The following is a 20,590-nucleotide window of genomic DNA, read 5'->3' on the forward strand; positions in this document are numbered from 1 at the left end:
CCCAGGCCCTTTTCATGAGGAGCGTTTTGATTCGGCCCCTTTTGACTCGGGTCTTTTGTTGCGTAGATCTTTTGACCCAGGCCCTTTTCATAGGGGGCCATTTGACTCGGGTCCTTTTGTAGCAGGGCTTTTTTTCACTCGGGCCCGTTCGACGCAGAGAACTTGCGACTCGAGCCCCTTTGTACTGGGAACCTTTGACTCGGGCCCTATTGATGAGGGGTGTTTTGATTCGGGTCAGTTTGACGCGGGGCATTCTGACTCGGGTCATTTTGTCGTGGGACCATTTTGACACGGGCTCTTTAAATGAAGGGCGTTTTGATTCGGGTCTTTTTGACTCAAACCCTTTTATTGCGGAGAGGTTTTGACCCGGGCAATTTTGACTCGGGCCATTTTGACTCGGGCCCTCTTGTACGCGGCACCTTTTGACACGAGTTCATTTGAGGCAGGTCTCTTTTGACTCGGGCTCTTTTGTCGTGGGACCCTTTTGACGCGGAGCTTTTGATTCTTGCCCTTTTGACTCCTACCCTTTTCTTGCGGAGAAGTTTGTCCCAAGCCAAGCACTGTCCCAAGAGATGACAGTGCACTGATGCTTTAAATCTATGCCCTTACTCCCTATACCTACGTTATTTCCCTAGTCAAAATAAAAACTCTTCAAAATTAATCAAAATTTCTTATGCAACCATCCCTTCCTTAGAGTACTGCGGTGTCACATACCCGTCACGGCGATGTAAAGGCACTTTTGGCGACGAGGATACAATTCCATATTACAAATAATAATAATAATAATAATAATAATAATAATAATAATAATAATAATAATAATAATAATAATAATAATAATAATAATAATAATTAGGGAACGGAATTTTATTTAAATAAATGTTTCTCTGCAGTGAGATAGAGGGCCTTTCTTTTGCCAAAATGTTGATCATATCCTTTTGTCACCACAACAAATTTTATTTTACATAAAAACGCATATTTTCCAGTCTTCTGTATGTAAATACATATTTTAAGAATTTTCGTTTTAAAAACACAAAATCTCTCATTGAGGCCTGCTACATCGAAATCTTCGAAAGAAAAATTGCTTATTTTTCCATACCTCTTACATATTGAGCGTGCCAGGTTTGTTTTGCCTTTGAGCTCGTTGACTGGCAGACTTCTGGCGCCTTACTTTAATCTACACGTAAGGTCCTGTTGGGTATCCAACCACAAACAATTACAACATTGCAGAACTTTGAATCCACTACGTGTCTTTTCGTTTATTGTGTTCTGAGTAGTGCTTCAGGACAGTGTGTGTTCTTCCTTACTGTAAAATGCCTAAAATAAAGGCAAGTGTTTCATCTCGTTTGCAAAAGTTCTGTGACGAATATAAAGATGTATTTTCTACTGATGACAAAGTGTTATTTTGTCAACCGTGTGGTAAATCTGTCGCGGCTGACCAACGTTCACAAATTACGCAGCATTTGGAGATCAAGAAGCATATTGGTGCTGCTTCATGTTTGAGCAAGAGACAGGCATTTATTGGTCAACCAATTGCCTCTAGTACTGGTGAACCGTCAAAATTGTCCGCTTTTTCAATGGATTTGTAGAGAGCTTTTGTATCCGCAGATATTCCATTGTTCTAATTAAAGAACCCTGAATTGCAAAAGTTTCTCGTGAAATATAAAAATTTCGAACCGTTTGACGAATCAACATTGCGAAAAACTTACCTGACCAGGTGTTACGAGCAAACTTTACAACATATTCACTTGGAATGTGCGCATCAAAATATTTGGGTACGTATGGACGAAACTACTGACTCCAGTGGTAAACGTCATCGGCTAAGTAATGACGACGAAACTGTGTTGACGAATTATTATTTTTAGTGTGTAAAGAGCTATCTGCTGCTACACATGTAACGATAGCAAGTCTTCTCAACGAAGCAATGCAACTATTGTGGCCAGAAGGCATAAAATTTGACAATGTTCTTCTCCTTGTTACAGATGCTGCAGCTTAAATGAAAAAAGCTGCAGTAGGCCTTGCCGTTAGCTACCACAAAATGGTGCATGTTACCTGTGTGGCTCATGCGTTGCATAGAATATGTGAAAAGATAAGAGTCCTTTTATCCCAAGGTCGATAAGGTGGTTTCAAATGGAAAGAAAGTTTTTATCAAGTCACCTAAAAGAATAGACATTTTCAATCAAAAATGTCCTGGGATTCCTCTTCCACCCTACTGTAGTTACGCGATTCGGCACTTTGCCGTTGAGTATTATGCCCAGAACTTTGAACAATTCGTATCTGTCGTAAATGATCTCGACAAAGACGAAGCATCGTCTATAGAAATTCGGCAAGAACTGTTAAAAGATTCCTCCGTAAAACTCGAGTTAGCATTCATTTCAACAAACCTGTCCTTTCTTAATCATTATATTGAAAAGGGTGAATCGTCATCGAACACTGACAGCTTGAGTGGGTGAAATCCGCATAGTAGAAACGAAACTGAAAGAACTTCTTGGAGCTAACGGACAAGTGCGAAGGTCTAAATTTACAGACTTGACCAAAAAAAAAAAAAAAAAAAATAGGTTTTCAAACATTGTGTAAAATTGCACGTATTTTAGAAGGGGAAGTGGTGAAGGAAGATGTGGCCAATTTCAGTGTTGGTGAACCTTCGTGTTTCAAATATGCGAGAATTGTTTCTTGTGATGTGGAGCGATCTTTTTCGCAATATAAGATGCTTTTTAGGGATAATCGTCACAAATTTACATTGGAAAACTTGGAGAAAACTATGGTGGTCCACCGCAACGCTTCCAAAGAATAGTTCGCTAGAAGGTAAGCGTTTTAAAACTGAATTTAAGATGTTCACAATACACACAATATTTAAGTTTCTGTTGAGAAATATTTTTATTTTTGTCAGATTTTTCTGGTTTTATCACATATTTTCAAAATGTATAGCACATAAATAAATAAATATTTCTGAGTTTTGTAGCACATGAAGTTTCATTCCATAATAATAATAATAATAATAATAATAATAATAATAATAATAATAATAATAATAATAATAATAAAGAAAAGAAGATACAAAGTATCGAGAGCGTGGGCTTTCTCGGGGTATTCCCGTTTCCTCATGCTTTCTTCATTCCATCATTTCCTTTATCCTGATCATCTATGTTTCTTTAACCTATAAGATATAATCGAGGAACGTAAGAATTCAGATATTGGGTGATATCAATCAATAAAACGGAGAAGTTACTCATTATTCCCAATTTTGTAGTAGTTACTCGCATTGGTATCAATAAAAAGAGAACTGAGCAATACTCGTTTCGGCTGACCTCGGAGAAGCCCCGCCCTTTTGAAGTAACCATACCTCTATTCTCGAGCCGAGTAACTACTCCGCGTTTGATATCAATAAAAATCAAAGACTCCTCTGTGATGCTAGTAACTTCTCCAAATTTGTGGAGCAAGCTAAATAGGTGACTCCGTGCAAAATATGGCAGAGTATATGATTGTTTTGCTACGCAGAAAAACTTATAAATTGCATAGAAATGTTGCAAATTACAATATATGGAGATTACAATATATATATATATATATATATATATATATATATATATATATATATATATATATATATATATATAGGTTCATGAAAGAAAATTTAGAGTGGTTAGCACAACATCTTTTAGGAGAATCAACTGGAATTCGGGGTGGTGCACTACGTAATGAGGAAAAGATGCGGGTTTTCTTGCGTTACGTGAGTGATCCGGGATTCCAGGTCGGAATGTCAGGGGATTCTGGTGTGACAAAGTACTGTGTCTATAACTACTACAAGTGTAATGGATGCGATTATTGCGAAATCTGAAAATGGATTGTTTTCGGATGTGTGCGTAATATGCAAACAGCAAAGGTAGAGTGGCAAGAACAATCCGGGTGCTATCGGAACACTTTACTATACACACGAGGCAATAAAGAAACCTAATATTTTGGAGACGAATACACTAATAGGAAGAGCTTATAACCACTTCGGTTCAAGGTTTCTGTTTGGGCGGATATTTATTTGTAACCACCCTGAGTTTGGTGTTTGTGGCTCTGTCCTCCGTGGTTTTGCCAATAAGTATTTGTTTGAGACCAGAACTTACCTGGATAGGACGATGAAAGACCTTTCCAAGAAGAGGTTACAAATTGTTTTTAAATCGCTCGTCGGTTTTAATGATGAGATAAGCATTAGGCGCCGAGAGGTTTGGATGTTTTGTCCCGAAAACCTCACGGACGATTAGACGGTCATCCAGACCATACCGCACACAAACATTACTTACACAAACAATGAAAACACACTGGATTAAATAACACTATACTTATTTATTAGAATACTATTATATAAAAAATAGCGAAGAGGAATGAACACAACACTTAGCACAGAATATGTATAAAAATGTTTATTACTAAAATACCACTTTTCCTATTTAATGCGCTGTAGCCCTTTATATATATGAGATTATGTCTGAAATTACACTATAAATACTTTTCTCACACTATTGATGCACTTGGATTAGCACTGGGGAAAGGATCGCTGGGGTAATTTCATGTAGTATCCTGGTTGCTACTCCAAACAGTCCTGAAGAGTCGACGTGAGTCTTCAGCGAAATAATTTCCGAAGTGAAATGCTGATGTTGGAGGGCGCGTTTATAACTTTTTGGCGCACAAGGTTTATAAACCTAGGACTTTACTAGTTGGGGCTAGCCGTAAGAAAACGTCCTTCCAAGCTAATAGCTTGTGCCCCTTAACACAAAGTCAGACTTAATTCCCGACGCAACGTGCGTGGTGGCTGCACACAATTCCGGAGTCAAACTCCTCGAACGCAAAAGTTCAAGATGAGAGCTGCAATGGTTGACTGAAGAGAGTGGCAGTTCATTCCAAAAACCACTCAGTTAACTCACCTGTATGCACATACAAACAGAATACGGAGAATAATTTTTGTTAATTTTAGTCCACTGGTCACGATGCACGAGACATTTTGATAACTAGGGCGTGTGAAAGTACAGATAAGGAACTGCAAAAGCAATATGACTGGCGTCACTCTGGTCACTTGAAAATTTGGTCAGCTAGTATTTTTATAAATGATTAAAGAAAGCATTTAAATCAGTTCCAAATAACTGCAGAATATATACTGTGCATAATAATAAGTCAGGGAGAAACACTGAGAAGATTTGTCACTTACTGAAATATTTTCACCAAAAAGCAATGTTTTAAATATATATATGAAAAAACAATGGGAGACTTCTCTGTCCAGTTGCGTGGGAAGGAAGCAATTTTCACCGAAGAAAGAACTCATTTGCGTTGCAGAATAAAGTATAAATCGGAAATAATAATCACTGTCTTTACGAAATATACAGAGCGTCTACAAAAAATACTTCTATAACCTGGAGGCGGTTATAAGCTCTTTCATGGCTAAGCGGTTAGCGTACATGCCTTTGGCATGGGAGACCCGCGTTCGATTCCCGGCGGGAGCTCATGTGGTTCGGATTCCACGTTATAATCAGTGGGTCCTGTCTCACATAGTCTCGCTACTGAAAAGGACGTAAAACTCAAAATCAAGTCAACTCAACGTTGATAGGAAGGGTGTATACATGAGAATGTATTTTATGTCAAGGCGAAAGGAGACACTTATGGTGTGGAAAACGCAATCAGATGGACATGCTTTAAGACGTGACTGGCTGGACATTTTTTAAAAGGAAACAAAGGGGCCAAGTGTCTGATTTCGTTCTTAAAGCCAAACAATCTACAAAGACCTTGGACAACACGTGATATGCGCTTGTCGTGTTAATCTTGATATTGCTGGATTCGAATCAACATCCATCAGCTCCAATAGGTTCGTTCCCATGGCTTCAGTGTTACTTTCTTGTTTCCCTTTTTTTTATTTTTTGTTTTATTCTCGCTCGAATACTAAAGATTTTCTTTTGGATTTGTGTCTCAGTCGTAGATGTATTTAATATTTCGTTGCATTTCACTTTAATTGCCTTCAAAGCTTCGGCTTTTCTTAGTTTACTCTCTGGTAACTGTGACTTTGAAAGTACCACTGGAAACTCTTTTATAACATCCACAAATGTACTTTGATTGAAGCTGTTGTTTCTACTTGCCCGTTCCATGGCGTTTAGGATACTACGCCATAGGTTAAAAACAACGAAATGACCGCGCGACGGATGAGAGAAATGAGTAATCACTTATTTTATTGATAGGACTCACTGCCACGCGCAGAGGAAACGCGAGTGAACGTTCATAAATCTGTAGCAGTCTAGACCTCAGTAGTGGCTTGTTTTATTGATACGAAATTGAGGGAGGAGATTACTCCAGGTGTAGTTACTCCGATTCTCGAGCAGAATTTCTCAGTAGTAGTTACTTATTTTTATTGATATCACCCATTATTTCATACTTTCATAAATATTATTCGATTTTGTTAGAAATTGCTAAGGTCACTGTCAAAGTAAAATAAAAATCATCCCAGGCTCAAACCCCATGTATGTTGAAAATTTGATCGAGTGGTTCGAGTCACAAGCGCAGCTATTTTCATTTTTATGTATTTCTATATGCCTCCCCCTTCCCATCAAAGTGAAATGATAAAAACCATCCCAGGCTCTAACCTGATCTATGTGGCAAAATAGATCGAAGTTGGTCTCGTGGTTCAAGAGTTATTAAGTTTTTATTATTTTTAAATATCTCCCCCTCCCCTTCGTAGTGACGTCAAAATGAAATTATAAAATACATCCGAAGACCTCATCAATGTTGTGAAGTTCATCGAGATCGGTCGTTTGGCTCAAGAGGTATGATGTTACAAACATAGTCATTTTCATTTTTATATAGGATAGATTTTCAAAGCACGCGTCAGAATTTTTCTTCTCATTATTTTAATGCAATTATGTTTTATTACAAAATATATACATATAGCAATGTATAGAGCATTCTACATGGAAGAAATCGTCGTGACGACATTTCTTCCCACGCGAGATTACGTCCCGCGTAGTTTAGATCAGACGAGATTCTGTGTCCCGAGATCAAGACCGCGAGATTTTGGCCAGGCGAGATTTTGGGATTCAAGGTTTTGGCCCGGCGAAATTTTCGCCCACGAGGTTTTGACAGGCGTTTTTGATTATGATGAGATTTTGGGATGCGAGGTATTGGCCCGGCGAGATTTTCGCCCGCGAGGTTTTGTACTTAAACCCCTGAAACAACTAAACCCTGTAAATGTTCCGCCGAAAACAAAATCAATTACGACTCCCAATTTTCACTGTCGTACATAATGAGATAGTGACGAAGTATGGATGTCATATTCCGGAAAGTCACTGTCTTTTACTTCCTCGTACCAAATTATTTTATTTTATTAATTTTTTACATGCATTCCTCGCACAGGTTTTAAAACCCTACAGCAGAGAATAAATTTATATTCCTACGAGAATCGTAGAAGCTATCAGACACTATTTTCTTATTGTCCGACCTTGTTAATTTCTTATTTCAGTATTAAAAAACTGGAACGAACCTTGTGAGCCTATATTCTTACCTTACAGACCGTAACTTACTTCGTACATGTAGCAAAGTGGTTTTAGACTCACTTTTAGCATTAACAATCAGCTTCTATGAGTAACAAATAATATATCCAATTACAATCTCTCTCAATATCACATCTATTTGCTTGATCTGAAAAAGCTACTAACATCCTGCCTTATCTCTTATGTGATTGGAAGGTGAATTTTGTTAAGTTTATCTGAATTTTCTTTTCCTTATTTATGGTCTTGCCTGTATTAATATCAACAGGACTCTCATTTCCCATATTTTTACAATCTACATTATAGATCTGTTTTACTTCCCTTGTCATACATCATGTTTGCCACAGATTTCTGATCAGTCCTGCTCCGTTAATATTTATCTACACTTCGGGTACTAAACTTCTTGACATAGCAAAATAACATTATCCAACCTAAATGCTCAAATATAGAAACTGTTTTCAATACTTTCTTTCGATGTACCAGTTTATGGTGACTAATAATCAACCTGTATCGAAAGTAGCCGAAATCAATCACTCTCGGTTTTAACGTTGATCGTTATGGAGTAGAAACTATAATAGACAGGAAGAGGAGATTGCGAGCAATCGATTAAGCACCTCAACAACACATTTCATTTCCACCTTTAAGTCTCTATTAAATCTGGAAATGGTAGAAATCTACTAAGACATCCGGTTTCAATATTGATCTACATGGAATAAATATGCTAGGGGATAGCAAGAAGTGGTTTTATGGAATCGATTTAGCGTTCTAACAACAGGTGTTATCTCCTGTCTTGACCCGCTTATCACACCGGGAGTAGGGCCTCGGTGGCTCAGTGGTAGAGCGTTCACCTCTGGTGCATGGAGTCCAGGTTCGATCCCAGCTCGCGCCAAATGAACTTTGTGGTGGACAAACACCGTGTGCGTGGGTTTCCTCGGGGTTCTCCCGTTTCTTCCCACTTTCTTCATTCCACCATTTCATTCACTTCTCATCATCACAGTCTCCTTTAGTCTAGTCGGCATACCCGTGGAACGTAAAACTCGAGGGTCACATTTCATTTTTTCAAACTGGAAGTGGTAGAAATCAACTAGTTTCGGTAACGAGAAAAGGTTCTCTGTAATCAATTAAGCGTCGCAACAATATATTTCATCTCTACTCTCTCTCTACTAAAACCGGTGGTGGTATAAATCTACCACTACTTCTGATTTAAGCAGTAACTGAGAAAATATCACACCATACAAACCCAATTCCTTCACCTGGTGTACAACTGTGACACTGCTACATGTTTTCTCTTATAAAAAAGCTTATTAAGATGGAGAAATTTCAAGACACGGTTTGCACTATTAAAACCGTAAAATATATTGGGTACCTTCTCACATCTTAAGTTGGAAGCCGCACTTAAATACAATCACTAGCAAAACTCACTCTTGGTGAATCTTCTAATATTACTTTCTGGGGAAACCTGGAGACTCTAATCTAAAACTGTTCTTAACATGTATGAAATATTTCTCAGATCTACCCTCATAGTTTTATCGCTTAGATGTCCGCTTTACACTTTTACTACGAAAAACTGAAAATTCTCGAACATTACTCCTTCTATATTGCCCACTGCATCAAACTTCCCACACCCTCTCACTAGATCTTCGAGAAAGCACCTTTTCCATCTTGAATCACTTCACACCAGGTATCAGGATAAATACTCACTCCTTCTGGAAACTACGACAGTCAATATTTCATAGAATGAATGTGTCAAATCATCTTTAGCATAACCCTTCTCTACGTCTCTTCCCATACGGATACAAGTAACGACTCTACTGCAACAGTTTTTAATTTCAAAAATGCGTCCAATTGTATCTATCCAATATTCTAAAGATACCTCTAATTGAGAAAGGGTAAACTGCAGACAAATAGTGTAACTCTCTGCAAGTAACTAACAATAGTTAGTATTATATATATATATATATATATATATATATATATATATATATATATATATATAAAATAATACTACGCAGGGATCTTTTATTTTCTTCTATTGATATATCTTTTCCAGGAAGGTTAGTCAAGAATTTGTATTCCTTTGGTTAAATTTCTTCCTCAGTGTCTCCAATATTTTAAATTAGGCAGTATTGGTTCAAGCATGACTTTCAAATCTTCTACACCGGTTTCTCTAAAGCAATTAGTGCTAGTGATGTGTAGTATTGAAGTTTTATTTTTCACTCGTTGCGAGATTCGTAGCTCAAAACCAAAGCCGATTTCGACTTTTGGGATTAAATTTTTGAGTTGAATTGCCTCTCATATGTTATAATAAGATTTATGAAATATTCTACGTAAAGTACTTCATATACAGAACTACTCCCTGGAAAGAAATAAACCCATTACAGTACCATAGAAGTTTCCACTTTAACACATACACCACAGTCTACGAGGGTTGTTACAAAAGTTACAAGTCTAACAAGTATTGCAGCTAGACATGTAAAACTTTTAGGACATGTTTATTGAACCTTCGTAAAATGTCATACAAATTCTGGTGTTAATATTTACTCTTTCTGTGTATTTTGCAAGTAGAGGAAGACGATAGAGTAAACAACTATTGACCAAATGGAGAAACAAAGAAAGATCTGTTATTGAATATTTCCATTAGAAGGATTTGATGCCGTACGATATCCACCCGGACAAATTCACTACAATAGGCGATAGCGCGCCTGCTTATGCCACACTAAAGAAATGGGGAGCTGAATTTAGGACGGGGAAACCAGCACTAACGATGATTCTCGGCCAGGAGGGCCCGTTGAAATACAACACAAGGGGACATTGAACAAGTCTATGACAGTGTCATACACGATCTCAGACTGACCATCAGGCAGACTGTTAAGACTATTGGTTTGTCAACTGAAAGCGCTGACAGAATTATCTCCCATCATTTGGGAATGTGAGAAGTTTTAGTGAGATGGGTATCAGAAATTCTAACCCCTGACCAACACTTCAAGGGTTAATTTTCACCTATTCCGGTAAATCCTGATTCCCTTTTGACTCGATTAATAATATTAGATAGGACGTGAGTCTACCATTACTAACCCAAGTCAAAACAGAGTTCCAGGTAGTGATAACACTTTAAATCTTTTTCTCCAAAGAAGGTCAAATCAGTGTCCTCAGCAGAAAAGGTGATGTAAGAAACAGACAAAATCGTATCTCCATTAGAACAATGCCTGCAGACAGAAATCTGTCGTCGTCATAGCAGCAATTCACGACTGCGTCTTCAAATTGGTTCCCATTCATCTTATTCGCCGATTTTTCATCTTTTGACTTTCGACTGTTCCCAAACATCAAAAAGATGTTGAAAGGTGTTCATTTTCACATCGATGGCATCATGTGTGCCACAGATGACATTCTGTACTTCTTCCACAAAACTGTTTTTACCAGTGGCATAAATGCACTTGTTCATCGATGGGCAAAGTTCTTTAAACTGCCAAGGGCTATGTTGAGAAGTACCGGTCATACTACACTTGAACTCCTAGCTGCTCCTCTCATAGTTAGATTTACGACTTTTGTAACAACCTTCGTAATAAGCATCACACAGATAAGTTTCCAAAATAATTCAATATTTATTAGTAGCTTGAAAAAATACAATAAAAGTATCAGCAACGTACGTTGGTATTACTTAATTGAACAATTTGAATATGCAGGTAGTATTTCTGGCTTGAAGTTATATTTCTGGAAACAGATTTTTGTTCCTTGAACAAACACAAAAAGAATATATATATGTATGTATTTATATGTATATAAAGATTGATAATAATTTTAATTATCACAATTAGTAAGACCTATTGGCATTCACGGAATTGTCACGATTTCAACACAGCTACATAACTAAAACAACACATATATACTGGATTATTATTTCTTTTCAACATAAAAAAGTAAAAAATGTGAATGAAAAAACAAGAACAATCAAACACACACACATACATACATTGATAATATAAAGTCTACGTACACTCGAAACATACATGCACAAAAATAACAAAACAAGCACATTGCTTGTCAACAATTTGCAGATGCACTTGTACATGTTGAGCTAAAAGAAAATAAACCAAAAAATAATATTTTTTTAACAAACAAAAAAACAGTGGTTATACAATTAGTACAGTAGACTCCCAAGTATCCGGCTCGCGATTATTCGGCCTAGTTTTCTCTTACCGTAATTAAATAAGGAAGGCAAGGCGTTGCATTGGCAATATTGCCAAGGCATTGGAAGCGAGCGTCTGCTACGATCCTCCTACGTGTCGTGTGCAAAATACAAATTGTGACAGGAAAAGAGCAGCGTTCTGCTCCTTGTTCATTGTTTCGTCGGTATGTAACGAATCTCAATACAGTATGCTTACCATTGTTCCTGACTATAACTGTACAGTGCGTACTATAGTATATTCGTAAATTGTACTTGGGATATGCTTAACTTTCTTTGGGGTAAATTGTACTTGGGATATGCTTGGGGGTTTTCTTAACTGTACTACAATGAAGATTTGAAAATGGGTGATAAACGAAAAAAAGTTGTAGTGACTATGGAGGAGACTATTTTATAGAACTCCGGCCTAACCGGCTTTTTTGTTATCCGGTCTGCCCTTCCGCCACATTACGCCGAATACTCGGGAGTCTACCGTATATAATACCACTATATTATGACTACTCTTATATTTGTTACAACGAAGCATAAATGTACAGTTTAGAGTCACATTTGTAATCTGAGCAATCCAAATCCGTTAGTGTGATTTAGAACTATCAACTGATTAAAGCTGTAACAAAAACATGTACAGATGGACCAGAATAAAATGATCTTCACTGAATTACCATTTGTTATATTGTGTATGCTACAATTAGCGGTATTTTACACTTATGATAGCACACAAATTTGTAATGAAAGTAAATCAAAATCCAATGAAGAACCGTTAACTAGCAACAGCGATACCGCACTAAACGAAATAGATTTCGGGAATTAACAACACGTGACTTTTTTGCTAGTACTGTATTGCTTGTTATGCATCTAGCTGCACTTTTTTTTTTTAATTCAATATTATGACGATTTAATGCTTAAATTGTACCAATTACATATATGTCTTACGTTTAATGCGTAACACACTAAAACTATCTTTGGTGATAATTATGTATTAGTTATAATGAATTCTTTCAGAAACAATATTTACATTCAGTAATAAAAATTACAAGTCATGTTAAAGAGCACATGGCGGCATCTACCATAACAAATATAAGTGCTAGGATATATCTGTCCATGAAGCTGCCCATGAACATACACCATTGCCTATGGAAAATATAAATTTTTAACTATAAATATACCATTTAATATATATATAAATATATATATATATATAAACAAGTTGCGCGTAGATGAGAAATTCTCATCTTCAAACTTGATACGTTTCATTACAAGACTAGTGTACATGTGCACCACACTTTCTTTTTCTTTCATTCTTTTCTGGAAGTATTTTGAGGACGTACAATTATTGTATTTCCAGTAGTTCATTTCACTGCTTATCAATATAGCAGTTTTATTTCATAAGCAGTAACTATAGATGACATCTCACAGTTACACAGCCCACACAAAAACTGAAATTAAATTTGCTAAAAATAAATAAATAAAAAAAAAGATTGTTTTTACCTTGCTGTTGGATTTTACAAAATAATTACGTTATGAAAGATACACAATCTGTAAGTGTTTTTCAATCAGAAAATATAACTATGCAGATTGTGGTCTTGTTGCATCTCATTCATCCACCTTGCACACACAGGTTAACAGCATAAAAGAGCAACAAAGCTCTAATTTCTGTTGTCTAGCAGAAAATGGGAGGACTTATGATCACTACTTTGACTTCATTAAAATTTTAGTATGGGAACACATTGGGGTACGAACTATGCTGTGAACAACAAAGCATAAATTTGATCACATTCATATATTCTACTTTGGTTTATAAAGTATTGACAGAAACACGAAGAAAGATAAGATACAAATTGTTCTACAATGAAACCTGTCTACGTTGGCCGCCTTCAATTTCATACAAAACCAACTTATACAATTACAGTTTCTTTCATGGTTCCAAACATAAGGCCAAGTTACTCAAGTTTTAATGTTTTAGTTACTCCTATAGCAATCTCTCAGACATTCAAATTTATTGGCAAACGAATGGATTGTGCGAATTGGCCTTGCACGAGAATCGTATGTACTATAGAACCATCGACAGAAGAGCAGGTTTCATCTGAAATTGTATATGAAGTATGCTATCTTCTCTTGCCGATGACCATACATGAAACTTTTTAACCCAACTGCTACGTACGTAATTACGCTAATCCGTATACAGTGAAACCTATGTAAGTTGGCTTCCATTATTTCTACACGATCTACCTACCTTACACTATACGACTGCCAGTTACAGAAGTGGCCAACTTCGCAGCTTTCGCTTTATTAATTACAATAAATCACATGCTTTTAAAAAAAAATCTAGCCAATCATTTTTATCAAAACAAAGAATATTACTTTCCTGATCGCTACTGTAACAGGTACAGATCCTTGAGATCATGAAGAAAGAAAAAAAAATATTAAAAACTGGCAATTTCTTATTTCCCATTGGCAAGCAAGCAATACCTTGTGTGCACAGAACGAAGAGAATATGCACACAGTCTCGTTTCGAAAGAAGTAAATGTACGTATATGCACTATGAGACTGTAGTAAAACATTACTACAAAAGTAGAAGTTATCCCGTGATATATCTTACACTAAGCCTCCTAACTTTTATTTACTCCTTTCATGCACGGCAAAGTCAAAGAAATATAGAGAAACACAGAACTGAAAGAAAATAAGTAAAAACAAATAACCTTCTAAGGCATTGGATACAGTTACAAGACGTAACAAATTAAAAACATCGGCACACATTTTGGCAGATAATAAACACTGGTTAGTATTAACAAGTATTTTTTGTTTCCTTCTTTTAATAGGCACTGCAGTATCTTGTTCTAAAGCACAAATTTCTCATTGGCAAGTCTATAAATGCAGTAGTAATGCATTTATTTTAACATGTACTCTCTACCAAAATGCTTGTTATTTGATTTCTAATTCATTGTAGCACGTATCACAAACTCTCACTGGTTTCTTGTTACTGGCAACCGCAGCTGTTCTTGACGAACAATCATTACAAAATATTTGTCCACAGTTACGACAATGGTGTTTCCTCACAGTCAAGGAGAATGTCTTGTGACACAGCGTACAGTCTTGCACTTCATCATCCTCAGTCCATTTTTGACCCATTAATTTTGCTTTTTCCATCTGAAATTTGAAGAAAATCAATTTGGTTACTTGAACAGAATGTAAATTTATTGGAAAGCGAGTGTTCTTTATTAAAGCAAAAACGTTCACAGAACCGCAAGCCTTGTATCTCGCGTACAAATTGGAATTGATTGTTGCTATTATATGGGAATAACAGGATATATATGTTACTGTAATTCACACGACTTATACAAATGGTCAACTTAGAAACACCATACGACTATTAAGTCGTATATGGTTCCGCAGATATGTGGCCACATTAAACAAATACCAGGAGGCAACCAACTTGGCCGGTTTTACCGTATATCCTTCTTTTGCTGAGCTATAGCTAACTGCGCAACAAGAAAGAAAGATGCAAAATTCTGAGGAAAGGGGGGAAAGTCCCCTTCATTGAAGATTTCTGGAATAAAATCCCCCAGTAGCTTATTACTGGGGGTGAATAAAAACTTACTGTCACAAGTTTGCAAATTAATTACAGTAATGCATATTAATTAACTTGTAATTCACATATGTAATTAACGTGTGAAGTAGTGGTTAACGGTATTTCTAATCTTACATAGTTTGATAATCATAGATGATCAAGTAAATGAACTCTCTACTTCCAAGCATTCATTCCAGTGCTAGTTTCCCAAGAATACTGTACATCGACCCAAAAAGGTATTTCATGAACTACAAAAACCTTAGCTTTGGTCATGTCATGAGGTATGCCAGTCATGCACCCAAAGCTGCTGTGAATTTACCCTAAAGGAAGACCACGTTACACAAAAGGAGTGAGCATGTTATATGTCCATTTTAGAATAAAAATTAGAAAGTATTCTGTAAAAAATCTAAAATTGATTTCGGGTAGAAAAAAATAATACTAATTGTGTGTCTCAAAATGTAAATCTCAATAGTTATGGAAATCATTATTAAATATATACATCTATAATGGAAACCTGTTTCCAACGAATTCCACAGTATCATTATATCCGTGTTGAACAGGTTTCCATTTAATACCACATTAAATTTGAATGAACAATATAACTTTTCTACTGTGCTCACAACAGTATGTTACTGTCAGATAAGTACTCTCGTACGGTATACTTACTAATTATTTTCATAGTTTATGTACTTCTTACTTCTAACTTATTATTTAACATAAACACTAAATAATACAAGTCTAAAAAGTAAGTTTAGAAAGTATTATTACAAACCGGTTAAACCAATACCCTAAATGCTTAAGTCTGTCGGTTTCTGTAAGATTATGGAAGTCAAGCAAAGTTAGGTCTGGTCAGAAACCACTAGAGGGGAAGGGGAGATAGTGTTGTTAGTAGGCGTTCGCGCAGCATCATGAGAACAAGTGGGAAGCAACTTGAATGAAATAATATAAAGCAATTAATAAAATAATATAAAGGAATTAATATTATAAGACATTTGTCGTTCCCCAGTTCAAAAATACGTAGTAAGGATATACTTGTGATAGACTTAACCTTAACTGAGAAGACTAGAAACATATTGATCGATTACAACGCAACGTAACTAATGTATCTCCATACAAACACAGAGAAAGTAACTACTTTGCATATTCCTGACAACAACAGCAGCTACTGCAATCGAAAAGTAAGCATTAAACACGACGCAGAAGAAAAAAGAAATACATCCATCGGTAATGTCATTGCGTAAGATAATTTTTCTAATGAAATCCTGTTACAATTAACTTACCTTTAATGACTGATTCTCTCGCCCTAATTCGTGTAGTGCAGCTTGGCTTTCTTCCAATCTCCGACGAAGCTCCGCCGTCAAATTACAAAGTCGATCATTTTCTGATTTACTAGACAAACATCTTTCTAATAGAGATTGTTGCTCAGCCTGATTCGCTTCTAATTGAGCTTCTAATGCTGAAAAGGAGTGAATACATTTATTTGAACTAAATGCTGTGAAAACATATTCGCAAATACGTATTCTGTATTTACCATTGTAATCAACATTTGGACCCAAAGTTATATCTATTTGCTTACTGGAATATGGTTTTACTTGTTCGATTGCTATGTGTCTGTCCATCTTACACGATCTACTAAGAAAGGGTTAATAAAATATTATATTAGCAAAGAAATAAATTTCTCTACAGGGTGGCTACATATTATGGAATTAATGAGAAAAGTAATGAACACCAGAACACACTACGAATAGAACATTCCATCATTTCCTTCTTCTTTGTTTCTTCCCCACTCCTCCAACCCATTTTATACAAAAGGCGAGAACAGTACGCATCAGCCCTTGGAGTGGGTATCCTCGTCTGAGATGACACGAAACCTGGATTTTCAGAACACAAACCAGATTTTGAAATTCTCAATATAGAATAATAAACTGTGTTGACGTGTTCATTTCATATGCCTCGTCTAAATGCTGCGTCTGGGAAATATTGTCGTTTAAGACTTTCTAGCCACTATGTAATTGAAAAGATATCAATCTAAAAATAAATTGGAGAAAAGTTTTTCTTTTTGGTATTTCTTCCATTATGATTTATTTGCTTTCCAAATGTTCATATTTTTAACGTCCAATAGACACACATTTCTCTTTTGCACCGTTATATTACGAGCAGTGTGTACGCCAATGTTAATCGTATGTCTCTGTTAGGAAAAATAAAACAATAGATGCCATATATTACTTTTAAAAGTGTATATTGTAATATCCTATGTGATGTTGTAAACAAACAATTCCATGCATCAGTGTTTACAAACACCACCACGTGGTTCGGCACGGGGATCTCCCACCAGATAGATCTATAGTCACATGCAGACGACGGCTTCTGGCCCCTCCCACGGAGCAGAAGACGACATCGGAGCAGCAGCGCCACCGCCACCCAAAGGACCCTATAAATTGGATGGACGAAGACAGCTCGATACCAGTTTTCTGGTGACCCTCCTCTAGTCTGCTTCGGGACTTTAGGGGTAACCTAAGCCCAAGGCCTCTAGTCTGCTACGGGACTACACCTATCCTTTCTCCTGGCTTAGCCTGCTTCGGGGCTTTGACTGGGAATCCTAACCTCAGCCGCTTAGTCTGCTTCGGGGTTCTGTTGGCCATCTAACTTACCCACTGCTTGCTTCAAAGCTTTCGGCACTTAATTCCACTCCTCTTAGCCTGCTTCCGGGCTCTGTTGGAGATCCTGTCTGCGACCTTACGGTCAAAGACCACCTATAACTAACCTTTGATATTAGAGGGATTAATTTGTACAGTATTTTGTGGAAATATTTGGTCTAGGAATTAATTCGTGCGGTTGGTACGCACACATTGAAGCTGTAGTACAAACACAAAATACATAAATACCTTAAGAAAAATATTGTTCATCGCTAGCCACCACTTTCGCCCATCTGTCAGGCAATGTACGGATTCCGTGGCGAAAGAAGTCCTCATCCTTGGAAGCGATCCAGTCAGAGACCCATGTTTCGATATCTTCTGAAGAAGTAAACCGCTGTCCAATCAAATCGTTGTTCATGCAATCGAACAAGTAGTAGTCCGAAGGAGCAACGTCTGGTGAATACGGCGGGTGGGGTAAAACTTCCCATCCGACATTTTCTAAATAGGTTTTGACCGGTTTTGCGACATGTGGGCGAGCGTTATCATGTTGAACAATAAGTTTATCATGTCTGTTCTCCCATTCTGGTCGTGTTCTGGCCAGAGCTTGCTTCAAACGCATTAATTGTCGTCGATAACGTTCTTCATTCATAGTTTCACCCGGTTGCAGCAGCTCATAGTACACCACACCTTTCATATCCCACCATATGCACAGCATAACCTTTGCACAGTGAATATCTCGTTTTGGTTGTGATGGATCTGGTTCACCTGGTTTCACCCAGGCCTTTTTTCGTTTAGGGTTCTCGTAATGGATCCACTTCTCATCACCCGTAATAATTCGATGCAGAAACCCCTTTCTGCTCTGTCGTTGAAGCAGCAATTCGCAAATGGTTTTTCGTCTTTCAACGTCTCTGTCTTTCAATTCATGTGGAACCCAATGTGACATCTTTTGAATCATTCCCATGGCTTTCAAGCGTTTGGAGACTGTTGTTTGATCAACGCCTAATGCTGCTGCAAGTTGTTCCTGCGTTTGACACGAATCCTGCTCGAGCAATGCTGTCAATTCTTCGTCTTGAAATTTTTTTGGCTGTCCAGCTCGCTCTTGGTCTGCCAAGCAGAAATCACCACTTCTAAACCGTGCAAACCACTTCTGACACGTTCGCTCAGCTAGAGCATGGTCACCATACACTTCCACCAAAATACGATGACTTTCAGTCGCACTTTTCTGCATGTTAAAGTAATGCAGCAGGACACCCCGCAAAAACACTTTATCAGGCACAAATTGCGCCATGTTCACTTAACTACAAACTGGTGTTGTTGACGCTTTAATCCACTGCCCTATACTACGAACGATACGCGATGACAGGGGTTTGCAACACATGTGTGGATACACGGAACTGTGGGACGCTCCGTTCGTTGCGCCATCTCTTGTCCACTCGCACGAATTAATTCCTAGACCAAATACTTTTATAGTGGAAATTTTATAATAAAATTGGTAGTGGGAGATCAATTCCGGACGCTCTTTTTATTAAATGCTCTACCCACAAATCCTATACGAGACAAAGTTTTACAATATTTTTCAATGTACAGTATGGAAATAAATATTGTAAAATTACCTTGTTGAGGTAGAAGGTAGAGAGCAATTTACATACGGGAATCGGTTTTCCCTCTTTTATTACAAAAAAAAAAAAAAGTTTCTCTTATAAAACAATATAACACAGAGTCACTATAATTGTGATCATAAGACCAATACAGAATTCAGTAATAATAGGTGTTCAATGACCCAGGCAGCCTACAAAGCAAAAAAAGTGTTAAAACAACACAAGATGACTACCACTTTAGCGTATTACTTATATGCTAATTCAACACCAAGGCTATCGCCATCCAAGCATGTCAGAAATAAAACTCGTCACTGGCTGTGAGTATTTGCGTTCGTGTTTATTGTTTGGTACGAGCAAAGCCTGACGAGTATATTTGACACTTATACCAAACTACGAGTAACGTTCTATATTTTCTGTAATCGGTCACAATAATACTTTTGTAAACCTGTGAATTCTGTGATAACAATTACATGAATAACAGTGCTGCCATCTGTTTTCCTTGTGTTATTCTTGTCTTAGCACGTAAGAACAGAAGATGGCAGAACTGCTACTCATGTAACTGTTCTCAGGCAATTCACAAGTTTACAAAACTATTATTGTGACCGATTACAGAAAAAAAGAACGTTATTCACTGTTTAATATGAATGCCAAATATACTGCGTAAAGTTTTGCTCATACCAAGCAATAAAAAGTAATGCAAATTCTCACAGCTAGAAACTAGTGTTCTCTTATATGCTAGGAAGGAGATATCCTTGGTGTTGGATTAACACAGTGTTAATACACTAAAGTGGTAGTCATTTTCTGTTGTTTCAACATTTCATTTTTCTGTGTAGGGAAGATTCCCCACAAAGTTCCACGCAAGCTAAGGGAAAGCGGGTTAGGAGTCTCAGTGCTCCAGGCAAGCTGAGCGGAGAGAACAGCCACGAAACTCCACGCAAGGTCGGTGGATGCGGTTAGAAATCTTTCAGAAATCCGCGCAAGCTAGGAAAGCGGTCCACAATGCTCCAGGCAAGATTAGTGGGCAAGAGGCCTGAGAGCTCCAGCAAACTAGAAGGTTTGGGTTACGTTAGGACCTCTCAGAGCTCCGAGCA

The 20,590-nt window shown here is 37.2% G+C and overlaps 1 protein-coding gene across 1 annotated transcript in view; it reads right to left on the reverse strand.

The window, feature by feature from the left end:
- Positions 1 to 11,096: 11,096 nt before the first annotated feature.
- LOC145688015 (uncharacterized) overlaps positions 11,097 to 20,590 on the reverse strand; it is a 79,380-nt gene continuing 69,886 nt past the window's right edge. Inside the window, exons 16-17 of the mRNA XM_081761684.1 lie at positions 16,546 to 16,721; positions 11,097 to 14,844 (exon numbers count right to left, since the gene is read on the reverse strand). Coding sequence (XP_081617810.1) covers positions 14,620 to 14,844; positions 16,546 to 16,721 — 401 coding nt within the window. The 3' untranslated portion in view covers positions 11,097 to 14,619. The remainder of the gene's footprint in view (positions 14,845 to 16,545; positions 16,722 to 20,590) is intronic.

This window comes from Thermobia domestica, chromosome 6, assembly GCF_964235325.1.
Source record: "Thermobia domestica chromosome 6, izTheDome1.hap1.1, whole genome shotgun sequence".
NCBI classification, from domain to species: Eukaryota; Metazoa; Arthropoda; class Insecta; order Zygentoma; family Lepismatidae; genus Thermobia; species Thermobia domestica.